Raw genomic sequence first — 21,200 nt, forward strand, 5'->3', positions numbered from 1 at the left:
ACAGAGCCACAGAGACACAGACAGACACACAGAGACACTCACAAAACACACAGAGACACACAGAGACACTTTCAGAGCCACAGAGACACAGACACAGAGATATTCACAGAGATACACAAAGACACACAGAGATATAGAGACACAGAGATACACAGAAACACTCACAGAGCCACACAGACACACAGATACTCACAGAGATACTCAGACACACAGACACACAGAGATACACAAAGACACACAGAAATACAGAGACACACAGAAATAGACAGAGACTCAGAGCCACAGAGACACACACAGACACTCACAAACACACAGACACTTACAGAGACACAGACATACAGAGATACACATAGATACTCACAGATATACTCACAGAGACACACAGACACACAGAGATACACAAAGACACATAGAGATAGAGACACACAGAGATACACAAAGACACACAGAGATAGAGACACACAGAGATACACAGAGACACTCACAGAGCCACAGAGACACACACAGACACAGACACAAAGAGACACCCACAAACACACAGAGACACTTACAGAGCCACAGAGACACAGACATACAGAGATACACAGAGATACTCACAGAGACACACAGACACACAGAGATACACAAAGACACAGAGATACAGAGACACACAGAGATACACAGAAACACTCAGACACACGGAGATACACAGAGACACATAGAGATACACAGAGACACACAGAGATACACAGAGACACACAGAGATACACAGAAACACTCACAGACACACGGAGATACACAGAGACACACAGAGATACACAGAGACACTCACAGAGACACACACAGAGATACACAGAGACACACACAGAGACACTCACAGAGACACACGCAGACAGTAGTGATGGTGGTGGTGATGATGATCATGGTGGTGATGTTGTTGATGATGGTGTTGTTGATGGTGACGTTGATTTTGATGGTGTGGATGGTGATGTTGATGGTGGTGGTGATGATGGTGGTGGTGGTGGTGATGATGGTGGTGGTGATGGTGATGTTGATGATGGTGATGTTGATGATGGTGATGTTATTAATTTTACCCAGAGCCGATGCAGCCTCCTTTGCCAGGTTTTGATTTCCAATATCACTGCAACATCAACATCACCATCAACATCACAATCACCATCAACAACATCACCATCACTATCAACATCAACAACATTACCATCAAAAACACCATCGCTATCACGACCACTATCACCATCACTATCAACATTAACATCACCATCAACATCACCATCAACACTCCCACCTTCATGAATATTAATAACAATTGACCACGCCCAACCCTCATGAATATAAATGAAGCTTGACCACGCCCACATTAATAGTAATGAGGCCTCACCTCGCAGCCACTTCCTGCTCCTCCTCTGCTGTGGGCGTGGCCTCCTCCCCTGGGGGCGTGGTCTCCGTCACCCCGGGCCCCTCCCCCGTGGGCGTGGCCTCCACCACTTCGGGCCCTGCCTCTTTTTCTTCTAGGGTAGCGGAGGGCGTGGCTGGGTTGGAGGTGGACGTGGCCACGGTGGGCGTGGCCTGCCCTTGCATGGGCGTGGTGGGCGTGGCCGGCCCAGGGGTGGGCGTGGCTGGGGGGGTGGTTGCCGGGGTGGTTGCCGGGGCTGGGGGGATGGGGGGAGGGGCTTCGGTGGGAGCCGGGGGGATGGGGGGAGGGGCTGGCTTGGGCTGAGGGGGGAGGGAGGGGGAAGAGGAGACATCATCACCATCATCATCACCATCATCATCACCATCATCATCACCATCATCATCATCACCATCATCACCATCATCACCATCATCTACATCATCACCATCATCATCTACATCATCATCTACATCATCACCATCATCATCACCATCATCACCATCATCATCATCACCATCATCATCACCATCATCATCACCATCATCATCACCATCATCATCATCACCATCATCACCACCATCATCATCACCACAATCATCACCATCATCATCACCATCATCATCATCACCATCATCACCACCATCATCATCACCATCATCATCACCATCATCATCACCATCATCATCATCATCACCATCATCACCACCATCATCATCACCACAATCATCACCATCATCATCACCATCATCATCACCATCCTCATCACCACCACCATCAACATCATCATCACCACCACCATCAACATCATCAACATCACCACCATCACCACCATCATCATCATCACCATCATCATCATCACCATCATCATCACCACCATCAACATCACCACCATCAACATCACCACAATCAACATCATCATCACCACAATCAACATCATCATCATCACCACCATCAACATCATCATCACCACCATCAACATCATTATCATCACCACCATCATCATCATCATCACCACCACCATGAACATCACCACTACAATCAACATCACCACTATCAACATCATCATCATCATCACCACAATCAACATCACCACGAACACCACCATCAACATCATCCCCATCAACATCACCACAATCAACATCATCATCACCACAATCAACATCATCATCATCACCACCATCAACATCATCATCACCACCATGAACATCATTATCATCACCACCATCAACATCACCACCATCATCAACATAACCACCATCACCACCATCAACATCACCACCATCAACATCACCACAATCAACATCATCATGACCACCATCAACATCATCATCATCATCACCACAATCAACATCATCACCACCATCAACATCATCATCACCACCATCACCACCATCAACATCACCACCATCATCAACATCATCACCATCAACATCACCACCATCACCACCATCAACATCACCACCATCAACATCACCACAATCAACATCATCATCATCACCACCATCAACATCATCATCATCACCACCATCATCAACATCATCATCATCATCACCAACATCATCACCACCATCATCATCACCACCATCAACATCACCACCATCATCAACACCACCATCATGATCATCACCACCATCATCATCATGAACACCACCATCATCATCAACACCACCACCATCATGATCATCACCACCGCCATCATCACCACCACCACCACCATCATCACCACCATCAACATCATCACCATCATGAACATCACCACCATGAACATCACCACCATCAACATCATCATCACCACAATCATCATCACCATAATCATCGTCACCACCATCATCATCAACATCATCATCACCACCATTAACATCATCATCACCACCATCAACATCACCACCATCAACACGACCATCATCGTCACCATCAACATCACCACCATGAACATCATCATCACCACCATCAACATAATCAACATCATCATCATCACCATGAACATCATCACCACCGTCATCAACATCACCACCATCAACATCATCATCACCACCATAAACATAACCACCATCAACATCACCACCATCAACATCATCATAATCACCACCATCATCAACATCACCACCATGAACATCACCACCATCAACATCACCACTATCAACATCATCATCACCACCACCACCATCAACATCACCACCATCAACATCATCACCATCAACATGACCATCATCGTCACCATCAACATCACCACCATGAACATCATCATCATCATCACCACCATGAACATCATCATCATCATCACCACCATGAACATCATCATCACCACCATGAACATCATCACCACCATCAACATCACCACTATCAACATCATCATCACCACCACCATCACCACCATGAACATGACCATCATCGTCACCATCAATATCAACATCACGGTCAACATTACCATGGACACCATCTACACATACCTTAACCCGGTTGCTATGGACACCTCACCCCGGTTGCTAAGGGTCCCTCACCCCGGTTGCTATGAGGACCACACTCCGGTTGCTAATGGGACCACATTGAAGTTGCTATGGGTAACTCATCCCGGTTGCTGTGAGGACCACACCCCGGTTGCTATGGGTACCTCATCCCGGTTGCTATGGGTATCTCACCTCGGTTGCTATGGGGACATCCCCGGTTGCTATGAGGACCACACCCCGGTTGCTATGGGTACCTCATCCCGGTTGCTATGGGTATCTCACCTCGGTTGCTATGGGGACTTCCCCGGTTGCTGTGAGGACCACACCCCGGTTGCTATGGGTACCTCATCCCGGTTGCTATGGGTATCTCACCTCAGTTGCTATGGGGACTTCCCCGGTTGCTATGGGTACCTCATTCCGGTTGCTATGGGTATCTCACCTCGGTTGCTATGGGGACATCCCCGGTTGCTATGGGTATCTCACCTCGGTTGCTATGGGGACATCCCCGGTTGCTCATGGGACCACACTCCGGTTGCCAATGCGACCACATTCTGATTGCTATGGGTACCTCATCTCGGTTGCTATGGGTAACTCACCCGGGTTGCTATGAGGACCACACCCCGGTTGCTAATGGGACCACACCCCGGTTGCTATGGGTAACTTCATCCCGGTTGCTATGGGTACCTCACCTTGGTTACCATGACAACCACGAAGCTCTTCTCGTCAATGTTGTAGTCACAGACTGCAGACTCATCGCTCAGAATCTTACCTGGGGTCACACACAGAGAGACAGAGAGAGAGAGACATCAGGGGTACGCACTGCTGTCTCACTGCTGCTGTCTCACTGCTGGTGTCTCACTGCTGGTGTCTCACTGCTGGTGTCTGGTGTCTCACTGCTGGTGTCTCACTGCTGGTGTCTCACTGCTGGTGTCTCACTGCTGGTGTCTCACTGCTGGTGTCTCACTGCTGGTGTCTCACTGCTGGTGTCTCACTGCTGGTGTCTGGTGTCTCACTGCCGGTGTCTCACTGTTGGTGTCTCACTGCTGCTGTCTGGTGTCTCACCGCTGGTGTCTCACCGCTGGTGTCTCACTGCTGGTGTCTCACTGCTGGTGTCTCACTGCTGGTGTCTCACTGCTGCTGTCTCACTGTTGGTGTCTCACTGCTGGTGTCTCACTGCTGGTGTCTGGTGTCTCACTGCTGGTATCTCACTGCTGGTGTCTCACTGCTGGTGTCTCACTGCTGGTGTCTCACTGCTGCTGTCTCACTGTTGGTGTCTCACTGCTGGTGTCTGGTGTCTCACTGCTGGTGTCTCACTGCTGGTGTCTCACTGCTGGTGTCTCACTGCTGCTGTCTCACTGTTGGTGTCTCACTGCTGGTGTCTCACTGCTGGTGTCTCACTGTTGGTGTCTCACCGCTGGTGTCTCACTGCTGGTGTCTCACCGCTGGTGTCTCACCGCTGGTGTCTCACTGCTGGTGTCTCACCGCTGGTGTCTCACCGTCGGTGTCTCACCGCCGGTGTCTCACCGCTGGTGTCTCACTGCTGGTGTCTCACTGCTGGTGTCTCACTGCTGGTGTCTGGTGTCTCACTGCTGGTGTCTCACTGCTGGTGTCTCACCGCCGGTGTCTCACTGCCGGTGTCTCACTGCTGGTGTCTCACTGCTGGTGTCTCACTGCCGGTGTCTCACTGCTGGTGTCTCACTGCTGGTGTCTCACCGCCGGTGTCTCACTGCCGGTGTCTCACTGCTGGTGTCTCACTGCTGGTGTCTCACTGCTGGTGTCTCACTGCCGGTGTCTCACTGCTGGTGTCTCACTGCTGGTGTCTCACTGCCGGTGTCTCACTGCTGGTATCTCACTGCTGGGGTCTCACTGCTGGTGTCTGGTGTCTCACTGTTGGTGTCTCACTGTTGGTGTCTCACTGCTGGTGTCTCACTGCTGCTGTCTCACTGCTGGTGTCTCACCACTGGTGTCTCACCGCTGGTGTCTCACCGCTGGTGTCTCACTGCTGGTGTCTCACTGCTGGTGTCTCACTGCTGGTGTCTCACCGCTGGTGTCTGGTGTCTCACCGCTGGTGTCTCACTGCTGGTGTCTGGTGTCTCACTGCTGGTGTCTCACTGCTGGTGTCTCACCGCTGGTGTCTCACTGCTGGTGTCTCACTGCTGGTGTCTGGTGTCTCACTGCTGGTGTCTCACCGCTGGTGTCTCACTGCTGGTGTCTCACCGCTGGTGTCTCACTGCTGGTGTCTCACTGCTGGTGTCTCACTGCTGGTGTCTCACCGCTGGTGTCTCACTGCTGGTGTCTCACCGCTGGTGTCTCACCGCTGGTGTCTCACTGCTGGTGTCTCACTGTTGGTGTCTCACTGTTGGTGTCTCACTGCCGGTGTCTCACCGCTGGTGTCTCACTGCTAGTGTCTCACTGCTGGTGTCTCACTGTTGGTGTCTCACTGTTGGTGTCTCACTGCTGGTGTCTCACTGCTGGTGTCTCACTGCTGGTGTCTCACTGCTGGTGTCTCACTGCTGGTGTCTCACTGCCGGTGTCTCACCGCTGGGGTCTCACCGCTGGTGTCTCACTGCTGGTGTCTCACTGCTGGTGTCTCACTGCTGGTGTCTCACTGCCGGTGTCTCACTGCTGGTGTCTCACTGCTGGTGTCTCACTGCTGGTGTCTCACTGCCGGTGTCTCACTGCTGGTGTCTCACTGATGGTGTCTCACTGCTGGTGTCTCACTGCTGGTGTCTCACTGCTGGTGACTCACTGCTGGTGTCTCACTGATGGTGTCTCACTGCTGGTGTCTGGTGTCTCACTGCCGGTGTCTCACTGCTGGTGTCTCACCGCTGGTGTCTCACTGCTGGTGTCTCACCGCCGGTGTCTCACTGTTGGTGTCTCACTGCTGGTGTCTCACTGCTGGTGTCTCACCGCTGGTGTCTCACTGCCGGTGTCTCACTGCTGGTGTCTCACTGCTGGTGTCTCACCGCTGGTGTCTGGTGTCTCACTGCTGGTGTCTCACTGCTGGTGTCTCACTGCTGGTGTCTCACTGCTGGTGTCTCACCGCTGGTGTCTCACCGCTGGTGTCTCACCGCTGGTGTCTCACTGCTGGTGTCTCACTGTTGGTGTCTCACTGCTGGTGTCTCACTGCTGGTGTCTCACTGCTGGTGTCTCACCGCTGGTGTCTCACCGCTGGTGTCTCACCGCTGGTGTCTCACCGCTGGTGTCTCACCGCTGGTGTCTCACCGCCGGTGTCTCACTGCCGGTGTCTCACCGCTGGTGTCTCACTGCTGGTGTCTCACCGCTGGTGTCTCACTGCCGGTGTCTCACCGCTGGTGTCTCACTGCCGGTGTCTCACTGCTGGTGTCTCACTGCCGGTGTCTCACTGCTGGTGTCTCACTGCTGGTGTCTCACTGCCGGTGTCTCACTGCTGGTGTCTCACCGCCGGTGTCTCACCGCTGGTGTCTCACTGCTGGTGTCTCACTGCTGGTGTCTCACCGCTGGTGTCTCACTGCTGGTGTCTCACCGCCGGTGTCTCACTGCTGGTGTCTCACTGCCGGTGTCTCACTGCTGGTGTCTGCTGTCTCACTGCTGGTGTCTCACTGCTGGTGTCTCACTGCCGGTGTCTCACTACAGAACCTGCCCCTACAGCCTGCTAGAGGCGAACAGGGGGGACAGGTGAGTGGGTAGGTGAGTGGGTGGGTGAGTGGGTGAGTGGGTAGGTGAGTGGGTGGGTGAGTGGGTAGGTGAGTGGGTAGGTGAGTGGGTGAGTGGGTAGGTGAGTGGGTGGGTGAGTGGGTGGGTGAGTGGGTAGGTGAGTGGGTAGGTGAGTGGGTGGGTGAGTGGGTAGGTGAGTGGGTAGGTGAGTGGGTGAGTGGGTAGGTGAGTGGGTAGGTGAGTGGGTGGGTGAGTGGGTAGGTGAGTGGGTAGGTGAGTGGGTGAGTGGGTAGGTGAGTGGGTGGGTGAGTGGGTGGGTGAGTGGGTAGGTGAGTGGGTAGGTGAGTGGGTGAGTGGGTAGGTGAGTGGGTAGGTGAGTGGGTGAGTGGGTAGGTGAGTGAGTGAGTAGGTGAGTGGGTGAGTGGGTAGGTGAGTGGGTGGGTGAGTGGGTAGGTGAGTGGGTAGGTGAGTGGGTGAGTGGGTAGGTGAGTGGGTGGGTGAGTGGGTGGGTGAGTGGGTAGGTGAGTGGGTAGGTGAGTGGGTGGGTGAGTGGGTAGGTGAGTGGGTAGGTGAGTGGGTGAGTGGGTAGGTGAGTGGGTGGGTGAGTGGGTAGGTGAGTGGGTGGGTGAGTGGGTAGGTGAGTGGGTGGGTGAGTGGGTGGGTGAGTGGGTGGGTGAGTGGGTGGGTGAGTGGGTGGGTGAGTGGGTAGGTGAGTGGGTAGGTGAGTGGGTGGGTTGGTGCGTAGGTGCGGAGGTAGGTGAGTAGATCAGTGAGTGGGTAAGCGAGTGGGTGAGTACGGAGGCAGGTGAGTAGGCGGTAGGTAGGTGAGTAGGTAGGTGAGTAGGTGAGTAGGTAGGTGAGTAGGTGAGTAGGTAGGTGGGTAGGTGAGTAGGTAGGTGAGTAGGTGAGTAGGTAGGTGAGTAGGTAGGTGAGTAGGTGAGTAGGTAGGTGAGTAGGTGGGTGAGTAGGTAGGTGAGTAGGTAGGTGAGTAGGTAGGTGAGTAGGTATGCGAGTAGGTGGGTGAGCAGGTGAGTAGGTATGTGAGCAGGTGAGTAGGTGGGTGAGCAGGTGAGTAGGTAGGTGAGTAGGTGAGTAGGTAGGTGAGTAGGTGGGTGAGTAGGTAGGTGAGTAGGTAGGTGAGTAGGTAGGTGAATAGGTAGGTGAGTAGGTAGGTGAGTAGGTATGTGAGCAGGTGAGTAGGTAGGTGAGTAGGTATGTGAGCAGGTGAGTAGGTAGGTGAGCAGTTAGGTGAGTAGGTAGGTGAGCAGGTGAGTAGGTGGGTAGCTAGGTGAGTAGGTAGGTGAGTAGGTATGCGAGTAGGTGGGTGAGCAGGTGAGTAGTTACGTGAGCAGGCGAGTAGGTAGGTGAGTAGGTATGTGAGCAGGTGAGTAGGCGGTAGGTTGGTGAGTAGGTAGGTGAGTAGGTGAGTAGGTAGGTGAGTAGGTAGGTGAGCAGTTAGGTGAGTAGGTAGGTGAGCAGGTGAGTAGTTATGTGAGCAGGTGAGTAGGTAGGTGAGCAGTTAGGTGAGCAGGTGAGTAGGTAGGTGAGTAGTTAGGTGAGTAGGTAGGTGAGCAGGTGAGTAGTTATGTGAGCAGGTGAGTAGGTAGGTGAGTAGGTATGTGAGCAGGTGAGTAGGTAGGTGAGCAGTTAGGTGAGTAGGTATGTGAGCAGGTGAGTAGGTATGTGAGCAGGTGAGTACGTATGTGAGCAGGTGAGTAGGTGAGCAGTTAGGTGAGTAGGTATGTGAGCAGGTGAGTAGGTAGGTGAGCAGGTGAGTAGGTGAGCAGTTAGGTGAGTAGGTAGGTGAGCAGCTGAGTAGTTATGTGAGCAGGTGAGTAGGTGAGTAGGTATGTGAGCAGGTGAGTAGGTGAGTAGGTAGGTGAGTAGGTAGGTGAGCAGTTAGGTGAGCAGGTGAGTAGGTGAGTAGGTAGGCGAGTAGGTAGGTGAGTAGGTAGCTGAGCAGGTGAGTAGGTGAGTAGGTAGGTGAGTAGATAGGTGAGTAGGTAGGTGAGCAGGTGAGTAGGTGAGTAGGTAGGTGAGTAAGTAGGTGAGCAGTTAGGTGAGCAGGTGAATAGGTAGGTGAGTAGGTAGGTGAGTAGGTAGGTGAGCAGGTGAGTAGGTGAGTAGGTAGGTGAGCAGTTAGGTGAGTAGGTAGGTGAGCAGGTGAGTAGGTAAGTAGGTAGGTGAGTAGGTAGGTGAACAGTTAGGTGAGCAGGTGAGTAGGTAGGTGAGTAGGTGAGTAGGTAGGTGAGTAGGTAGGTGAGTAGGTAGGTGAGCAGTTAGGTGAGCAGGTGAGTAGGTAGGTGAGTAGGTAGGTGAGTAGGTAGGTGAGCAGGTGAGTAGGTGAGTAGGTAGGTGAGTAGGTAGGTGAGTAGGTAGGTGAGTAGGTGAGTAGGTAGGTGAGCAGTTAGGTGAGCAGGTGAGTAGGTAGGTGAGTAGGTAGGTGAGTAGGTAGTTGAGCAGGTGAGTAGGTAGGTGAGCAGTTAGGTGAGTAGGTAGGTGAGCAGGTGAGTAGGTGAGTAGGTAGGTGAGTAGGTGAGCAGTTAGGTGAGCAGGTGAGTAGGTAGGTGAGTAGGTAGGTGAGTAGGTGAGTAGGTAGGTGAGTAGGTAGGTGAGTAGGCAGGTGAGTAGGTGGTACCGGCGTAGATGAGCTTCTGGGAGTCGGCTGGGAAGGCCTCACTGCCTCGCTCCTCCTCAATCCTCACCTTCAGCTCCCGCACCTGGGGGGAGCGGCAGTGAGCAGTGGTGAGGATGTGGGTCTCTGTGTGTGTGTGTGTGGTACAGCTTGTGTGTGTGTGTGTGGTATAGGCTGTGTGTGTGTGTGGTACAGGCTGTGTGTGTGTGTGGTACAGGCTGTGTGTGTGTGTGGTACAGGCTGTGTGTGTGTGTGGTACAGGCTGTGTGTGTGGTACAGGCTGTGTGTGAGTGTGGTACAGCTTGTGTGTGTGTGTGTGGTACAGCTTGTGTGTGTGTGTGTGTGGTACAGGCTGTGTGTGTGTGTGGTACAGGCTGTGTGTGTGTGTGTGTAATACAGCTTGTGTGTGTGTGTGTGTAATACAGCCTGTGTGTGTGTGTGGTACAGGCTGTGTGTGTGTGTGGTACAGCTTGTGTGTGTGTGTGTGTGGTACAGGCTGTGTGTGTGTGTGTAATACAGCCTGTGTGTGTGTGTGGTACAGGCTGTGTGTGTGGTACAGGCTGTGTGTGAGTGTGGTACAGGCTGTGTGTGAGTGTGGTACAGGCTGTGTGTGTGTGTGTAATACAGCTTGTGTGGGTGTGTGGTACAGGCTGTGTGTGAGTGTGGTACAGGCTGTGTGTGTGGGTGTGTGGTACAGGCTGTGTGTGAGTGTGGTACAGCTTGTGTGTGTGTGTGTGTAATACAGCTTGTGTGTGTGTGTGGTACAGCTTGTGTGTGTGTGTGGTACAGCTTGTGTGTGTGTGTGGTACAGGCTGTGTGTGTGTGTGGTACAGGCTGTGTGTGTGTGTGTGGTACTGGCTGTGTGTGTGTGTAATACAGCCTGTGTGTGTGTGTGTGTGTTACTGGCTGTGTGTGTGTGTAATACAGCCTGTGTGTGTGTGTGTGGTACAGGCTGTGTGTGTGAGTGTGTAATACAGCTTGTGAGTGAGTGTGTAATACAGCTTGTGTGTGTGTGTGGTACTGTCTGTGTGTGTGTGTGTGGTACAGGCTGTGTGTGTGTGTGTGGTACAGGCTGTGTGTGCGTGTGGTACAGGCTGTGTGTGAGTGTGTAATACAGCTTGTGTGTGTGTGTAATACAGCTTGTGTGTGTGTAATACAGCTTGTGTGTGTGTGTGTGGTACAGGCTGTGTGTGTGTGTGGTACAGGCTGTGTGTGAGTGTGGTACAGGCTGTGTGTGTGTGTGGTACTGGCTGTGCGTGTGTGTGGTACAGGCTTTGTGTGAGTGTGGTACAGCTTGTGTGTGTGTGTGTGGTACAGCTTGTGTGTGTGTGTGGTACAGGCTATGTGTGTGTGTGTGTGGTACAGCTTGTGTGTGTGTGTGGTACAGGCTGTGTGTGAGTGTGTGTGGTACAGGCTGTGTGTGAGTGTGTAATACAGCTTGTGTGTGTGTGTGGTACAGGCTGTGTGTGTGTGTGGTACAGGCTGTGTGTGTGTGTGTGTGGTACAGGCTGTGTGTGTGTGTGGTCAGGCTGTGTGTGCGTGTGTGTGGTACAGGCTGTGTGTGTGTGTGTGGTACAGGCTGTGTGTGTGTGTGTAATACAGCCTGTGTGTGTGTGTGTGTGGTACAGGCTGTGTGTGAGTGTGGTACAGGCTGTGTGTGTGTGTGGTACAGGCTGTGTGTGTGTGTGTGGTATAGGCTGTGTGTGAGTGTGTAATACAGCTTGTGTGTGAGTGTGTAATACAGCTTGTGTGTGTGTGTGGTACAGGCCGTGTGTGTGTGAGTGGTACTGGCTGTGTGTGTGTGTGGTACAGGCTGTGTGTGTGTGTGGTACAGTTTGTGTGTGTGTGTGGTACAGGCTGTGTGTGTGTGTGTGGTACAGGCTGTGTGTGAGTGTGTAATACAGCTTATGTGTGTGTGTGTAATACAGCTTGTGTGTGTGTGTGTGGTACAGGCTGTGTGTGTGTGTGTAATACAGCCTGTGTGTGTGTGGTACAGGCTGTGTGTGTGTGTGTGGTACAGGCTGTGTGTGTAATACAGCTTGTGTGTGTGTGTGGTACAGGCTGTGTGTGAGTGTGTAATACAGCTTGTGTGTGTGTGTGGTACAGGCTGTGTGTGTGTGTGGTACAGGCTGTGTGTGTGTGTGGTACAGCCTGTGTGTGTGTGTGTAATACAGCTTGTGTGTGTGTGTGTGGTACAGCTTGTGTGTGTGTGTGTGGTACAGGCTGTGTGTGAGTGTGTGGAACAGGCTGTGTGTGAGTGTGTAATACAGCTTGTGTGTGTGTGGTACAGTCTGTGTGTGTGTGTGTGGTACAGGCTGTGTGTGTGTGTGGTACAGGCTGTGTGTGTGTGTGGTACAGGCTGTGTGTGTGTGTGGTACAGCTTGTGTGTGTGTGTGGTACAGGCTGTGTGTGTGTGTGTGGTACAGGCTGTGTGTGTGTGTGGTACAGGCTGTGTGTGTGTGTGGTACAGGCTGTGTGTGTGTGTGGTACAGCTTGTGTGTGTGTGTGTGGTACAGGCTGTGTGTGTGTGTGGTACAGGCTGTGTGTGTGTGTGGTACAGCTTGTGTGTGTGTGTGGTACAGGCTGTGTGTGTGTGTGTGGTACAGGCTGTGCGTGTGTGTGTGGTACAGGCTGTGCGTGTGTGTGTGGTACAGGCTGTGCGTGTGTGTGTGGTACAGGCTGTGTGTGAGTGTGTAATACAGCTTGTGTGTGAGTGTGGTACAGGCTGTGTGTGTGTGTGGTACAGGCTGTGTGTGTGAGTGTGTAATACAGCTTGTGTGTGTGTGTGGTACAGGCTGTGTGTGTGTGTGGTACAGGCTGTGTGTGTGTGTGTGGTACAGGCTGTGTGTGTGTGTGTGGTACAGGCTGTGTGTGTGTGTGTGTAATACAGCTTGTGTGTGTGTGTGGTACAGGCTGTGTGTGTGTGTGGTACAGGCTGTGTGTGTGTGTGGTACAGGCTGTGTGTGCGTGTGTGTGGTACAGGCTGTGCGTGTGTGTGGTACAGGCTGTGCGTGTGTGTGGTACAGGCTATTGCTCAACCACGTTATGTATGCTGATGATTTGGTAATAGCTGCTCAGTCAGAGGAGGAGTTGGAGACGCTGCTGCTGAGACTGGAGTGTGCCACTAAGAGGTGGGGCCTTACCATCAGCCCCACCAAAACTAATCAGCTGCCTGGGTATTTTGTACCATCGGACACTCCGCCCCCACAACTCCAATAGGTGATGTGGCAGTTGTGGAGAGAGTGGAGAGTTTCCCATACCTGGGCAGTGTGCTTATGACTGGCTCCAGTTTAACAGCAGAGGTCTCACTCCGAATCAGTCGAGCGGCAATATCTATTCATCGGTTGCGTAACGCTGTGTGGAAGCTACCTGGTCTGTCGCTCCGCACTAAGCTTCAGGTCTTCTCGGCCACGGTCATTCCCTCCCTTCTCTACGCTTGCGAAACGTGGACCCCCCTAATGGAGCATCATCGCCAGGTAGGAAACAATTAGGCAGGCCTGCCTACGATCCAGCCTGGGTTTAACCAGGCTGGATTGTGTGAGGAGCTCACAAATCCTTGAAAGATCTGGACAAAGTCCCATCGGTGAGCTCCTCCGGCAGGCAAGGCTGCGTTGGCTGGGTCATGTAGCCCGCATGCCCAGCCACCGCATGCCTAAACAGCTTTTGTTCGGCCGCATCGAGGGGGCCAAGCGGGCACGGTACGGGCAAGAGAAAAGATGGAGTGACGTCGTACAAGAGGAAGTGGAGCTGAGTGGACTTGCCGATGACTGGTACCAGCGGTGTCAAGATCGGCCTCTGTGGAGGAGGCTCGTGAAGGACGCTACTGGGCAGTAGGAGGCAGTCGCCCTCCAACAACAACGGAGGGCGGAGCAGCGACGCTCACAACAACGAGCGGAGCGCCGGGTGGCTAAAGCACAGCAGGTTGGCACAGTAGGGTGCACAGGTGGTGCATCAGCCAGTCATCTCAGTCAGTCGACCCGTGGCACCTGCTGGATCTGCCCTGTGACCTCCTGCCCACGGGCGTTCGACACTTCACGTGGCCTCAAGGTGCACGTGGCCTGGCACAAGCGTCGTGGTGACGTCACCGTCACTTAGTGGCGAATGGCGGTTGTTGTTGTGTCCGGCAAAACAACCCCCGACCTCCTCATTGGTGCTGGACGGTAATGCTGTGGTGAGCAGTGCCATGGAGGGCCTATTTGGATTGGCCATTCCCCTCTTGGCGTTTGTAGCCACCACAGCGGCCAAAGGGGGCTCTGGACGGGTGCGAGGGGCCGTTAATCCCCCCACATTCAATAAATTACCACGAAAAAAATATCCAACTAAGCCTGTGCCTGAGGCCTCGGGGGGACAGGAATCTATGATGTCTCCTGGCCAAACCCCATTTGGCGGAGCCAGGAGATTGAATCTTTACCCCTGGGGTTCCTCTAGAAACAGCAAAAAGCCACTGCGGGTGGCCACGTGGAATGTTCGAACGCTCACTTCGGAGGAGAGGCTGCCACTCCTCTGTCAGGAGCTTGACCGGTACTGCCTGGATCTCTGTGGCATTCTGGAGGTCCGGTGGAGCGGCTCTGGCTCCTGCCACCATGAGGGGTGGACAGTCCTCTACTCGGGGCAGGAGACTGCCAAACAACAGGGTGTGGCTCTTATTTTCAACGAAAGAATGAAGGCAGCGTGGGAGCGTGGCGGTGAGGTGTGGGAAGCTGTTAGCCCCAGGCTACTTTGGGCTTGCCTTCCCATCAACCAGAGGTAAGGAGTGGTGGTCATGGTTACTTCTGCCCCCACCGAAGAAAATCATTGGAGGGATGCAGGCAAGGACGATGAGTCAGATACCTTCTATGACCTCCTGTCACAGGTGCTGGCTAAAGTGGCCACTAGGGATAGAGTCATTTTGTTGGGTGACTTCAATGCCCGAGTTAGTCATGATGCTGGCACCTGGTCTGGAGTGATTGGAAGGCATGGGCCAGATCAGCTCAATAACAATGGTAGGAGGCTGCTAGATTTTTGTGCAGCCAATGAATGGGCTTGTAATTACCAACACGCTGTTCTGGCATCGGCACATCCACACAACATCATGGATGCATGCTGGGTCCAAGCAAGAACATCTGCTGGACTATCTAGTGACAGAACAGCAGCAAGGCCGATATCCTTGACACCAGGACCTACCGTGGAGCTGATCTGCCCATAAACTTGTCATCTGTAAGATGCGTCTGCCATTCTTGCACTCCCAGTGGTGGGTGTACACCCAGGACTCCATTCAAACCCATAGTGCCCTGGTCTCAGCTAGCTGATGAAAGTTGCAAGCAATAATTTCATCATCGCTTGCAGCTGGGGTTGGCATCGTCCCCCACTCCTCCTGATGTTGAGGGGAAATGGGCGAGGTTTACGACTGCAGCTCATGCAGCTGCAATGGCTGCATTGGGTGCATGGTCCACACCTCCTCAGAGACCCTGGCTGACAGAAGAGGTGTTCAGATTGGCTGAGAAAAAGTGACAGTCCCACTCTCATCATCTGCAGCATCCCATGTCAGAGAACTATGAGGCTTACCGCAGCCTTCGCTCGGAGGTTCGGAGGGCCGTGAGGCGCTGCAAGGATGGGTGGTGGTCACGGGTTTCTGAGATGGAGTCTGCCTCAATGGCCCGCAATCACAAATCACTCAAACTCCATCAGAACGGTGATAACATCTCCGACCCCCCAAGAACAGGTTTACAGATTTGCTGAGCATTTCTGTGAGGTCCTGGGGCAGGGGAAATGCCTCAGCCGGGAAAACATCGTGGGACAAAGTGGGGATGACCCTGCTGAGGCTGCGGTGCCTCAAATATTAGAATTCACCCCCTGTGAGTGGCTGGCTGAGGTACCATCTGTTGAGGCAGTACTGAAAGCGATCCAGAGTCTGAGACCAGGCAAGGCACTGGGCAGAGATGATCTCCCAAGCGAAATGCTAAGGGTGACGTTTGTGTACAGACTGCCCTACATGACATCATAATAACAGTCTGGACTACTTGACGGGTTCCGCAGGATTGGAAGGATTCCCTGGTGGTCCTCTTCTAAAAGAAGGGGGACCACACAGACTGTAACAACTAAAGGGGCATCTCACTCCTCGGTGTGCCGGGAAAGGTCCTGGCAATAATTATTCAACATTGCCATGCCAGGCATGCTGAGGAGAGGTTTGTGGAGCACCAATGTGGTGTAAGTGCGTGCCATTTTCTGTCCATCTACTACAAAGACCTACATCTCTGCTTTATTGACCTGATCAAGACCTATGATGCCATCAGTAGGTCTGGGCACCGGGTTGTTCTTCATGCTTTGAGTCCCTGACTCTTTGCTCACAATCATTAAGGACCTTCATGATGGCAGGCGGGCCCGGGTAAATTTACGTGGCCGGGAGTCAGGGCCATTCCCTGTACACCTTGGGGTGCGACAGGGATGTCCTCTGGCTCCCACATTATTAAATATCTCTTTCGACCACATAGTTTCTGATGCCTTCTATGGCTGTACCGGAGGAATTTCCATTAGGCACAAAAGCAATGGGAGGCTGATCGATGCCCGGGTGCGGTCAAGGGATTGCTCCCTATTGGTCAACCACGCTGATCGTATGTGGATCATCTGGTGATTGCTGAGTTGGAGGCACTGCTGCCGAGACTGGAGCTTGCCACTAACAGATGGGGCCTTACAATCAGCCCCACCAAAACTAAGCACCTGCCTGGGTATTTTGTACCATCGGACACTCCACCCCCACAACTCCCAATCGGTGATGGGGCAGTTGTGGAGAAAGTGGAGAGTTTCCCCATACCTTGGCAGTGTGATCATGACCGGCTCCGGTTTGACAGCAGAGGTCTCACTCCTAATCAGTCGAGCGGCATTATATTTTCATCGGCTGCGTAACGCTGTGTGGAAGCTACCTGGGGTCTCTCACTATACACAAAGCTTCGGGTCTTTTCGGCCACGGTCATTCTCTACCTTCTCTATGCTTGCGAAACGTAGACCCCCATAATGAAACATCATCGCCAGTTAGAAATATTTAGGCTGGCTTGCCTAGAATTCATCCTGGGTTTAACCAGGCTGGATTGTGTGAAGAGTTCACAAGTCCTTTAAAGTTCCATCGGTGAGCTCCTCCGACAGGCAAGGCTGCGTTGGCTGGGTCATGTAGCCCACATGCCCAGTCAACACTTGCCTAAACAGCTTTTGTTCGGCCGGATCGAGGGGGCGAAACGGGCGCGGCACGGGCTACAGAAGAGATGGAGTGACGTGGTACAGGAAGACGTGAAGCTGAGTGGACTTGCCGATGACTGGTACCAGCGGTGTCAAGATCAGCCTCTGTGGAGGAGGCTCGTGAAGGACGCTGCTGGGCAGTTGGAGGCAGTCGCCCTCCAACAACAACGGAGGGCGGAGAAGCGACGCTCACAACAACGAGCGGAGCGCCGGGTGGCTAAAGCACAGCAGGTTGGCACAGTAGGGGGCACAGGTGGTGCATCAGCCAGTCATCTCAGTCAGTCGACCCGTGGCACCTGGGTCTGCCCCGTGATCTCCTGCCAGCGGGCGTTCGACACTCCACGTGGCCTCAATGTGCACATAGCCTGGCACAAGCGCCGTGCTGACGTCACTGCCACTTAGTGGCGAATGGCGGTTGTTGTTGTGTGTGTGAGTCTGTGTGAGTGTGTGAGTGTCTGTGTGAGTAGTGTGAGTGTCTGTGTGAGTGTGTGAGTGTCTGTGTGAGTTTGTGATTGTCTGTGGGAGTGTCTGTGTGTGTGTGTGTATCTGTGCCTGTGTGTGAGTCTGTGTGTGAGTGTCTGTGTGAGTGTCTGTGTGTGAGTGTCTGAGTGTCTGTGTGTGTGTGTGGCCTGGCACAAGCGTCGTGGTGACGTCACCGCCACTTAGTGGCGAATGGCGGTTGTTGTTGTTGTTGTGTCTGTGTGTGTATCTGTGCCTTTGTGTGAGTCTGTGTGCGAGTGTCTGTATGAGTGTGTGTGTGAGTGTCTGTGTGTGTGTGTCTGTGAGAGTGAGTGTCTATGTGTGAGTGTCTGTGTGTGAGTGTGTGTGTGAGAGTGAGTGTCTGTGTGAGTGTCTGTGTGAGTGTCTGTGTGTGTGAGTGTCTGTGTGTGTGAGTGTCTGTGTGTGTGTCTGTGTGAGTGTCTGTGTGTGTGAGTGTCTGTGTGTGTGAGTGTCTGTGTGTATGAGTGTGTGTGAGTGTCTGTGTCTGTGTGTGTGAGTGTCTGTGTGAGTGTCTGTGTGTGAGTGTCTGTGTGAGTGTCTGTGTGTCTGTCTGTGTGTGTGAGTGTCTGTGTGAGTGTCTGTGTGTGTGAATGTCTGTGAGAGTGAGTGTGTGTGAGTGTCTGTGTGAGTGTCTGTGTGAGTGTCTGTGTGTGTGTCTGTGTGTGAGTGTCTGTGAGAGTGTCTGTGTGTGTGTGTCTGTGTGAGTGTCTGTGTGTGTGAGTGTCTGTGAGAGTGTCTGTGTGTGTGAGTGTCTGTCTGTGTGAATGTCTGTGAGAGTGAGTGTGTGTGAGTGTCTGTGTGTGAGTGTCTGTGTGTGAGAAGTGTGAGTGTCTGTGTCTATATTTGGCTGATGATGTTATGCATGATTACTGCGCACGTGATTCGAACTATATTGATGATGGTATTGATGGTGATATTGATTGTAGTTATGTTAGTTACATGTTAATGTTAGTGGTGATGTTATTGATGATGTTTATGCTGCTAGTGATAATATTCATGCTAGTGATGTTGATGATGGAAGTGGTGGTGGTGATGATGTAGGTGTTGATGGTGGTAGTAGTGATGGAGATGGTGATGATATAGATGATGATGGCAGTGATGTTGATGGTGATGATGTTGATGATGATGTAGGTGGTGATGGTGTTAATGGTGATAGTGATGTTGGTGTTGATGTTGATGGTAGTGATGTTGATGGTGATGATGAAGGTGTTGATGGTGGTAGTGATGTTGACGGTGATGTTGATTGTGATGGTTGTGTTGATTGTGGTGGTAGCGATATTGATGTTGATGGTGGTAGTGATGTTGATAGTGATGGTGGTAGTGATGTTGATGGTGGTAGTGATGTTGATGGTGGTAGTGATGTGGGTGGTAGTGATGTTAATGTTGGTAGTGATGTTAATGGTGGTAGTTATGTTGATGCTGATGGTGGTCGTGATGTTGATAGTGATGGTGGTAGTGATGTTAATGATGGTGGTAGTGATGTTGATGTTGATTGTGATGTTGGTAGTGATGTTAATGATGGTGTTAGTGATGTTGATTGTAATGTTGATAGTTATGTTGGTAGTTATGTTGGTAGTTATGTTGGTAGTGATGTTGATAGTGATGGTGGTAGTGATGTTGATAGTGATGGTGGTAGTAATGTTGATGGTGGTAGTGATGTTGATAGTGATGGTGGTAGTGATGGTGGTAGTGATGATGGTGGTGGTAGTGATGTTGATGGTGGTGGTAGTGATGTTGATGGTGGTGGTAGTGATGATGGTGGTGGTAGTGATCTTGATGGTGGTGGTAGTGATCTTGATGGTGGTGGTAGTGATGTTAATGATGGTAGTGATGGTGGTAGTGATGTTGATGGTGGTGGTAGTGATGTTAATTATGGTGGTGGTAGTGATGTTTATGGTGGTGGTAGTGATGGTGGTAGTGATGTTGATGGTGGTGGTAGTGATGTTGATGGTGGTGGTAGTGATGTTGATGGTGGTAGTGATGTTAATGATGGTGGTAGTGATGTTGATGGTGGTGGTAGTGATGTTGATGATGGTGGTAGTGATGTTAATGATGGTGGTAGTGATGTTGATGGTGGTGGTAGTGATGTTGATGGTGGTGGTAGTGATGTTGATTGTAATGTTGATAGTTATGTTGGTAGTTATGTTGGTAGTGATGTTGATAGTGATGGTGGTAGTGATGTTGATAGTGATGGTGGTAGTAATGTTGATGGTGGTAGTGATGTTGATAGTGATGGTGGTAGTGATGGTGGTAGTGATGATGGTGGTGGTAGTGATGTTGATGGTCGTGGTAGTGATGTTGATGGTGGTGGTAGTGATGATGGTGCTGGTAGTGATGTTGATGGTGGTGGTAGTGATGTTAATGATGGTAGTGATGGTGGTAGTGATGTTGATGGTGGTGGTAGTGATGTTAATTATGGTGGTGGTAGTGATGTTGATGGTGGTGGTAGTGATGGTGGTAGTGATGTTGATGGTGGTGGTAGTGATGTTGATGGTGGTGGTAGTGATGTTGATGGTGGTGGTAGTGATGTTGATGGTGGTGGTGGTAGTGATGTTAATGATGGTGGTAGTGATGTTGATGGTGGTGGTAGTGATGTTAATGATGGTGGTGGTAGTGATGTTAATGGTGGTGGTGGTAGTGATCTTGATGGTGGTAGTGATGTTGATGATGGTGGTGGTAGTGATGTTGATGATGGTGGTGGTAGTGATGTTAATGATGGTGGTGGTAGTGATGTTAATGATGGTGGTGGTAGTGATGTTGATGGTGGTGGTAGTGATGTTGATGGTGGTGGTAGTGATGTTAATGGTGGTGGTAACGATGCCATCCTCTCACCGTTCTCGTCCCCTCGATCTCCACACGGAATGTCTGCTGCTGGAGCGTCTTCAGCGTCACGATCATCGTGATGGCGGGGTGATGGTGGTGGTGATGATGGTGGTGGTGATGATGGTGGTGATGGCGGTGGTGATGGTGGTGATGATGGTGTGGTGATGGTAGTGATGGCGTTCTTGATGATGTTATTGTTGCTGATGTTATTGTTGCTGATGATATTGTTGCTGATGATGCTGTTGCTAATGATGTTGCTGATGATGTTGCGGCCTTCACGCAGCCACCATTACTCAGCGCGCGCCGACGTCACAGCGCACGGAAGAGGCAGTGCGTAATGACGTCATCTCGCTAGTCGTACGCGATGACGTAATCGCGCACGCGCTCCTTTCGTGACGTCGCCGCGGAAACGGTGGAGCCCGTGCGCGGTGACGTCACGAACCCCGCACGATGCCGGCTCGCGAACGGAAGGGTCGCTTGCGCGTTGACGTCATCATTAATCTCGCGATGACGTCTTCGCGCGCGAAGGACAGAGAGCGCGATGACGTTTCGCTCG

At 52.1% G+C, this 21,200-nt stretch overlaps 1 protein-coding gene across 1 annotated transcript in view; it reads right to left on the reverse strand.

Moving 5' to 3' along the window:
- The window catches only part of LOC116957596 (UV excision repair protein RAD23 homolog B-like), a 34,332-nt gene extending 13,346 nt beyond the window's left edge, over positions 1–20,986 (reverse strand). Inside the window, exons 1-5 of the mRNA XM_032979838.2 lie at positions 20,654–20,986; positions 10,115–10,196; positions 4,530–4,609; positions 1,379–1,713; positions 1,074–1,120 (exon numbers count right to left, since the gene is read on the reverse strand). Of these exons, the coding sequence (XP_032835729.1) occupies positions 1,074–1,120; positions 1,379–1,713; positions 4,530–4,609; positions 10,115–10,196; positions 20,654–20,719 (610 nt within the window). The 5' untranslated portion in view covers positions 20,720–20,986. The remainder of the gene's footprint in view (positions 1–1,073; positions 1,121–1,378; positions 1,714–4,529; positions 4,610–10,114; positions 10,197–20,653) is intronic.
- Positions 20,987–21,200: the final 214 nt, after the last annotated feature.

This window comes from Petromyzon marinus, chromosome 78 (assembly GCF_048934315.1).
Source record: "Petromyzon marinus isolate PM22_M1 ecotype Great Lakes invasive population chromosome 78, UKy_Petmar_22M1.pri1.0, whole genome shotgun sequence".
Lineage (NCBI taxonomy): Eukaryota > Metazoa > Chordata > Hyperoartia > Petromyzontiformes > Petromyzontidae > Petromyzon > Petromyzon marinus.